Raw genomic sequence first — 8,656 nt, 5'->3', positions numbered from 1 at the left:
TGCTTGCGATGGACTGATATGAACACAATTGGTTTTAAAAGACATAGCAGCTGCAATATAGTTTCACTTCCTTCCTTTCTTTGTTGAATGTAGATTTGGAAATAGCTCAAACTGGGGTCTCTCTCCTGGAGACTCCATTATTATAACTAAATCTATGTTGCTGCAGACTTTGAGGTAACTTAGTCTTCAGGTCAGGACTCGGCAGTTCTCATACACCTGACATTTTAGCTGCTGAAGACAGATTGTTTGAAACAGAAGTAAAGGAAGGCATCATTGTGAAATTATTAAAAGAACTCTGAACAGCGGAGGTGGACGGGGAGACAGCCTTAACATTTGTCCTTAAAATAGTTAGGACTGCGTTCACACCTGGAGTGTGGAGATGTGGAAATTAGTGGGGACATAAGGGGTCATTAGAGAACAACTATATTGTGAAACAACAGGACACCACTCGGATTAATCTGATCGAATTCCTACAATTACAGCCGAGTATCTGGTCATTTAAACCCAAAGACGCTAATTGGACAAGTGGTCTCAAACAATTCTTGCTGCCTTTGTTTTTTTGTTTGATTTTTTCATATTTTATGTTTCTACAATTCGTTATCAGCAGAAAACTACGAAATCTGTTTTAGGATTTTATTGTGGCTTTACAAAAAAAAAAAAAAAAAATCTGAAATAAAATAATAAACACATTTGGCCATTTCTCTAGAGGTAAGATGATCTGTGCCTTTTCATTTCTTTTACATTGTTCAATTTGTATTTTGGGCAAAGGTTCAATAAACACACAAGTGACATTTTTCACCAGAAGAATAAAAATCCCTCCACTGCAGAGCAGTAGCAGTAACGATCTGTACCTTGTCAAGATACACCAAACACACCAGATCAAGCTCCAATAAAAAAAAGAATCTAATAAGAAGAGAAAGGAAAACAAATCCTCAAAGATTCATTTAATGCAAAAAAAAAAGTCTGCTTGTTTGTTTTCAGTAGTTTCCCCAGATTCACATTCTCAACATCAGAAGAATACTGTGCAAAATAAAAGTGCAAATAAATATAATCAAATGCATACTCTTCGCACAAGGGTTTCGCTTGATCCGTTAGCTGTACAGTGACAGTTCAGAATGAAGTCTCTATCTACACATCTATGGACTCTGCACCACCACAGGCAATGTTTATAAAAAAAATTGTCTTTAAATATAAAATGTGTCCCAGGCTGGAGGCAAGGGCATGATTCCATCAAAAAGCAGTCCACTCTGGTTAAAAACTCTGCTCCGGGTCTGGTCTCAGTCTCACTGTTATTATTATATTTCACATCATATCCGTTCTAGATCCTCCTTTAGCTCGGTCTCACTTCCTCATACACTCGATTACAATAGCAGCAGGAGCTGGACCCAGCGTGTATACAGCACAGGGGGAGGAATGATGACTAAAAGCCTACAACAGAGTTCACCTCGACTCTCAGTCCCCTAGAACTGAGACTGAAAACCGTTCTGGTCGCTGCTGTCGTGAGGAGCTGCTGGGTCTCAGCAGGGTGTGATGTTTTCATGAGTGAGGCGGTGGGAAAATCTAAGAGTTGCTGGCAGCGTTTTCGTTGCTAGGTGAGCTCGGGGAAGAGGAGGAGGAGGACGAGGGAGAGAAGTTCATTCCTGATAACCCTGGTGGGTCTGTGGCTGTGTTCTGTCCACTAAGACTCTTCCTGCACACAGGACACGTGTCGTGCTGTGAGAAAGGAAGACGAGCGAGTTATTAACATGATCACCATCAAAACATCCACAGCTGGACATCGTCATGGACACTGAAGGGCATCAATTCTGTTACAGGTGTGTAACACAGGTGACCTGATGAACATTGTCTCAATACCAAGTTCAGTAACACAACAACTGCACCGTGCACACTCCAGTTTACATAGAATTGACAGTAGCCTGGTTCCAGTCTGGATTGGTTGTACGTTGACATGATTATTGTTCTCTGATGCCTCTACCAACAGATTTAGTGTTAAGTGAAAATAACGTTTGGAGATCATTCGCTGCTGAGCTACACTCATTTGCCGGTTCATTAGGTACAGTCATGAAAACAAAAAAACATTCTAATAAACAGTCCTGCACTGAATCTTATCCTCATGAAGGTCACTGTTCAAAATAACCAGAGAGCTGTTGATTCAACTGTGTTTTCACTACGGAAGTTGTATCACTTCCATAATGTTCCCTGTATGTTTCCATTATTTTGACCCCATTTTAGTCATGGACCTTGGCTCAATAACACAAACACTTTAGTGTTCGATTCAATCCAACAGCACCACAAACTACATCCTCCAAAATGATCAAACGGTTCAATCACAACCTTGACACTGAACATCGTAACCATCATGAAGGAGGATTTAGAGCAGGACTATTTTATTAGAGTGAATTAATTTTGTAACTTATGTTCTGACAAGTGAGTGTAAGAGCGAAATAAAACTTAACAACCCAGCACACAAGAACACAGTTAACTTAAAGACAAGTTCTGGCTGAATGAAGACAAATTTGTCTAATTATCAGCAATGAGAAGGTCCAAGAATAAATGTATGATATCATCTGGAGGAGAGCTCTTCTACACAAAGAACATTTATGAGAAGGCTTTGAGGAATATCTCCAAAATGCAGGTAAATTATGTTTTTAAGCCACAGCAGCACAGATTAACTGAAACCTTTAGCTGAACTGGTGGCTATGGGTCATATACACATACCTGTTCCAGCCAGGGTACTATACAGTCATTGTGAAACAAATGATTGCATGGTAGTTGCCTAACACTCTCTTCAACACTGTAGTCTTCTTTGCAGACAGGACACTCTAAACCAGCACCTGAAGAAACAGAAAACGACACATTGAGTGTTTATGTTCAGTGTCGCTTAAAGGTTTTTCAGACGTTTCTACATTTCTGCATAAAAAAGGCTCAAGACATCAGTAGATATTCACTGAGTCCTGACGGCAGACGAAGAGAACACAAACAAATGAAACACATATATTACGGTTTGTGTTAGTTTATTCAAGAAAATTAATAATTCATACCCATCTGTGAGGTGCAGAAATAAGTGAACTTTTGTTTTCAGTATTTGGTGTGACCCCCTTGTGCAGCAGTAACAGCGACTAAACTTCTTTTTTTTTTCATTCCTCAGTACAGAACCGTCTCACTTCTGAAATGTTGCTGGAGTTTCTCACATGAACTGTTTGCTTCAGGCCCATCCACGACATTTCTATTAGATTAAGGTCAAGACCTGACTCGGTCATTCAAAACACTCATTTTGTTCTTCTTTACCCGTCGTTCTGTTGAACGACGTGTGTTCTTGAGGTTGTTTTCTTGCTGCATGACCCAGTTTCTCTTAAGATTCAGCTCACAGACAGATGTCCTGACATTTTCTTTCGCAATTTGTTAGCATAATTCGGAATTCATTAGTTCATCAATGATGACAGACCGTCCAGGCCCCAGATGCAGCCAAACAGACTCAAACAAGGACGTCACCACCCCCGTGTCTCACAGACGGTATCAGGTTCTGAGGCAGGAATGCAGTGTTGTTTGGTCTCCACACGAGCCTCTCACTTAAACCAAATAATCTGGTCTCCTCCACCAACAAAACCTTTAACAGTCTTCTGTTTTATCCACATAATGTTTAGAAAACGGAGTGATCTTTGAGTGAATGGTAAACGGCCTTGTTTTCATATAGCACCTTTCTATCTAATGGTACTCAAAGTGCCTGAATCTATGCATTCACTCACACATTCACACACCAGGTGACGATTTGAGTCACCACTCACCACTGAGTTTTTAGGCAGAAATGTAAAAGATTCTGAGGGGTGGAAATACTTTAAAGCAACACTGTATGTGAGGTTGACAGTCACACACATCAGCTTAGACTTAGACAGACTCTATTTGTCATTTAGATTTGCATCAAAATGAAACTTCGGTGCAATGGCTCAGGGCACAGCAGGAATACTAAATAAAAAACAGTATATACAGGCATACGAATATACATTTAAAACCTCTGTATAATAAAATCAAGACGCAAACAAGGATGTTTGTGCATATACAAGTGGAAACACTTATAGCGATGGTGACTGTTCAGTTTAAACAGGTGTTTTTTAAGGGACGAACACTATAACATAGTCTAATTAATATTAGTATGAAGTGAGCATAATATGATAACACTGACTCACCAAGGGAATTAAGTGGCTGGGCATTATCAATCCACTTGACAGGGGCAGCTTCAGCCACAGATGACACAGACGTGCACATTTGCCTTCACTAAAAGCCTTGTTTCACATTGTTTGAGTAAACTACACAGAGTAGGAAAACCAACTTCCACTGCTGCGTCTTGTTGGCTTATTTTTGTTTGTCATAAGATTCAAGGAAACTAGAGTTTTTTATTGAGAAACTACCTCAGGTGTCATGGGAGTCAAGTAAACAAACCACAGCTTTAAGGCACTTTTAATTTTTCGCCATATGTCGCTATCTGAGAAAAGAGCATAAATCAGATAACTTGAGTACCACAAGCACATTATTAAAACTGTTTCTTTACAAGGATTATTCTGTCTCCAGGTTTTGGATCCATATAAGAGGCTGATCACTATAAGCAGTTTCCACTGTATTACACATATTCTGGCATTAGACTACAAAGATCTAAAAATAAAAAACAAAAACGTGGAGGTAATTTTTAGAACCTATTAAGATATAATGTTCATGATGTGACATGATGTGAACCTAACGACACCCAGCGACTATGTCACTGCATGAAAGGAGGTACAGCCTGAAAGAAACAACGTCCTTCAAAGATGTCTGTTGGCAACGTACCAGTTAGCTATAAACTTATTGAGACAAGCCGCGCTGCCTTTGCATTTCTAAGTGGTCCGCATAGCTAAGCAGGTTGTGGTGACACATACTCTATGTGTAGAGGGTATAAACGTGACGTCACAGCAAGTGAAGTCTCCATGGTTACAGCCACTGAGTGGCAGAAAATGACAGTTGAACATGAAAATTAGCAGCATTAGTTTGAATCATAGACTTTAATAGTTTCTAAACTGTAAAACTGTTGTGTGATTGACTGAACCAACAGATGTGAAAAGCAGTCGGAGATATATTTTTTACAGACAACTGGAATACAGGCACAGAAACCTGGTGATGTGGTTCACATTTAGTGTCAGGTAATATTCATTTATGCTGTATTTTTTGATGAAGTCATACCTTACGTTACTTCTTAAGTTATGTTCTGGAGAGCTGTAAGATAAGTTTGTGGATGTTGTTGGTTTGGCGTAGTTATGGCCGATAGTAACTATTTCTGTTCCAACAATTAATTCATAAAAATAAAATAATAAACTTAAACTAACTGAGGCTAATCCACGTTTCCAAATCCACACTAGTTTGTATGGATCATTGTCGAGTCTAATTGTCTTTTGTTTGATCTGATAATCTGCATTTTTCCCGGTCGCTGCATTAACTGATACCTTTCACCAAGTTTTTGTTAGATAAGTGAAAAAAAGCAGCGGAGTCCCTTTGAGGAGGACTTACCGACGTGTTCCTCTGTGATGGTAACGGTGGGTAAACTCTTTATCCTTTCTCTGTCTGCAGGTGGCGGACCTGTGTTTTCAAATTGGTTTAATAACTACAAGTGAAACAGAGCAGAGACAAAGTTAGTGGCCATGCGTGAGAAAGAGTGTGCTCTGTTACATTCAACTTTAAGACATTTTCATCAATCTAGCTTAACTAGGAGCTGGATTTGCCTGATGAGGTACGTGCAGGTAAAAACGTGTTGTCTATAGAATACTTTGTACACTGGATCCTAACAAGACTACTCCCTTGGGCTGCTGAGCCTCATCATTACACAGCCATATGATAGATTTCTATATCATTAATTATATTATGAATTATTAATTACAATATTCCCAGGGCTTTTGAGATAATGTAGTCATCCATAATATATGCAGTTTAAATCCAAGCATAATATTTGTTATACCTGTGTAATGATAGCATCAAGTCCATTTGCACCCCAGGCGTAGTCCATTGGATTGGAATGTAGCATACCCCTACAAGACAAGAGGGTGGCAAGTAAAAAAGACAGTAAATATCATTTTAATGGCATGAAACACGTCATTAAACACATAAAGACTGATTCCTATACTTACCATGGTCCCATCCCCATATTTGGCATAGCTGTCGGTGCTATGATTCCATTTACTAGCTGCTGGATAATTCTGTATCGGGAGGAAATGTCACATTTTATCTATCACAACGGACTGAAACTAAGAAATTAAATTGCTCTTCATGGATAATTTTCACAAATGTCTGCACATACATATAACTCTGTGCTCTCAACATTAATCATCCTGTTATTTGATGTTTAATATTTATAGCAATAATACTTAAAACAGATAACACAGAATATTGTATGTTATCAATTTATTTTTAATGAAGTATTAAGACAAAGGACACTTCAGTGCTCTGTATTATTTTAGTGTTGTTTTTGTATCTAACCACACTGTAAATTATATTTTAAAATGTTATTATCACAAATAAAACATAAAATGCTTATATATCACATACAGTAAGAAGCACTTTTGCTATTCCATATCCATGTTCCACACACTCTGCTGCTGACAATGTCTCACCCCTCTAAAGTGGGCACTCCTTCGTGGCGCGTACCCTGCCGCCGAGGAACATGACGACCCCGCGGTTGCCGCGCACTGTATCGTTGCCGTGAGGCCATTTCCCGCTCCCTCCTGTTCTCTGTCTCCCGGTTGTCCTCTGTGGGCAGCCGCGTTCGAAGGTCGAAGTTTTCATCAAAAATCCCAAGGGCGAACGGCCCATACCCGGAGGGAAAGGTGAACAAGTGTTGGTGATCCATGTTCTAATGGCAAAGACAGAGGCAATGTCAAACTGTGGCGCAACGTGCGAAAATGTTCTCCCGTACCAACGCATTTGTCAAGTCACACTGACCTCAAAGGTCGGGCGGTTTTGATCGCTGGAAGAGGATGTGGAAGCGGACCCATTTTCAGTGCTGCATTAAACACAGAACACGAAAAGTCAAGATTCAGCAAATTCACATCTAGAAAATCAAGTTCATAAGACACACAACAACATGTCCTCCTTACCTTCTGTCCTCTGGCAATTCCTCAATAAATCCAGATTCACAGCGTGGGCACGTGTAGTCCTACAATAAAAATATGAACGTCAAAATAGTCTCCTAATGAGGATTTGGTGCCGCAAAGACTCGATTTAATGTCCACTGGTTGCTGTGTATGTGTATGGCTGCATGTGTTATACTGAAGAGTGAAATATAGTTTCCAGGCAGCATCCCACACAGGTAAGCAGCTGACTGACTGTCACTGTAACATTCAAGAAGATTCCCATGAAAAGACAGACTGCTGTGGCAGGCAGGTGGACTGTTGCCACAACAACAACTGATTGGCCTTAAATAGATTTGACACTGTCTAAGTTCTACTTCTCTTTGTGATACAAAGTCTCTGTGTAGACTTTTTATAGTGTCATTAAAATAATCAAAACGTGCGGTCTGGTTATCTTAAACGACACCACTAATATATATAAATATATATATGTGTGTAAAGCTGTTGAGACGGGCTTTGTTCAGGTGCTATTCTCTATATCATACTAAAACTTACTCTCCATCTCTAAAGCACCGGGTCACCCCGACATCCCTGACACTTGACTGTCACTCCTCCTCTCTGTCGCTGCCTGTAGAGCTAGCCTGACTAACTAGCGTAGCTAAACAGTGGTAACGAATCGACGTGACTCTCCGAGCACCACAGACACATACAAAGCATTCAGGCATAAACATAGTGTCTTTTTCATTCGTCAAGCAATAAATGGTGGTTTTGGGGTTCTCACCGGTAACCGCGGACTAATCTCTGCTGAACACCGGTGACAAAAAAACCGGCAGGGCCGTGTGGGAGCTTCAGCCATTTCTGAGAAGGAGGATGAGGAGAGCAGCTCGTACGGTGCGGACGGGAAGCAGCGAGGGACAATCACAAAAACCCGACTTTAGCAACAGGAAACACACGAGTTCCAGCGAAGCGTTGCCTTGACAATCACAAAAGATAAACCGGAACAAGACTTCCGGTTTGACATTTGCCGTTAGCCGTCGAATAAAAAAACTAAAAAACTATATTATCAATTGTTGTTTAAATACATTAATAAATAACTAATAAGTGTGCGCTTGTTTGTTTTATCCATCGCTGTGCCAAGAAATGCAATGCTTTCAACAAGACTTGGATTTGTCACATATTCAACTGTAGACCAATAGTTTAAATTATCTAACAAGTAAATAAATAACAATGGGCATTTTTTTCAGTAAGTGCAAATGAACATTTTCGTGATGAGGTTTTGAGTGGGACCATGTTTCGACAGACTACAGAATATACTCTAAAGGTTTGAAAGCTCTTAAAGAGACTGCCTACTTAATTCTAGTAAATGGGTAGATATTTGTGCTTTAAGTTTAAAGTTCAAGCTGTGTTTTTATGAATAATTACAGTAATGTAATTAGATGCACTAATACGTGCTACACGCTCATGGGAATGTGGGGTTTGTATGAATACTGTGGTGTTGTCAGTCCATAAAGCCCTTTAGTGCAGAATGAACAAGGATGATTTTATTCTGAATGGCTACGACCGGAAGTCCT

The 8,656-nt window shown here is 39.8% G+C and overlaps 1 protein-coding gene across 1 annotated transcript; it reads right to left on the bottom strand.

Moving 5' to 3' along the window:
• Positions 1 to 619: 619 nt before the first annotated feature.
• Positions 620 to 8,032, bottom strand: LOC125011463 (E3 ubiquitin-protein ligase RNF126-like). Its single transcript, XM_047590696.1, has 9 exons — positions 7,867 to 8,032; positions 7,113 to 7,171; positions 6,958 to 7,018; positions 6,630 to 6,868; positions 6,147 to 6,215; positions 5,978 to 6,047; positions 5,533 to 5,626; positions 2,719 to 2,834; positions 620 to 1,713 (listed from the first exon to the last, which is right to left on the bottom strand). Exons 1-9 carry the CDS (start codon positions 7,939 to 7,941, stop codon positions 1,561 to 1,563), a joined length of 936 nt encoding a protein of 311 aa, XP_047446652.1. The 5' UTR covers positions 7,942 to 8,032; the 3' UTR covers positions 620 to 1,560.
• Between the last annotated feature and the right edge of the window lie 624 nt (positions 8,033 to 8,656).

Source organism: Mugil cephalus, chromosome 7 (assembly GCF_022458985.1).
Source record: "Mugil cephalus isolate CIBA_MC_2020 chromosome 7, CIBA_Mcephalus_1.1, whole genome shotgun sequence".
NCBI classification, from domain to species: Eukaryota; Metazoa; Chordata; class Actinopteri; order Mugiliformes; family Mugilidae; genus Mugil; species Mugil cephalus.
Note: the sequence above shows the minus strand (reverse complement) of the source record. Positions and strands in the feature narration are given on the sequence as shown.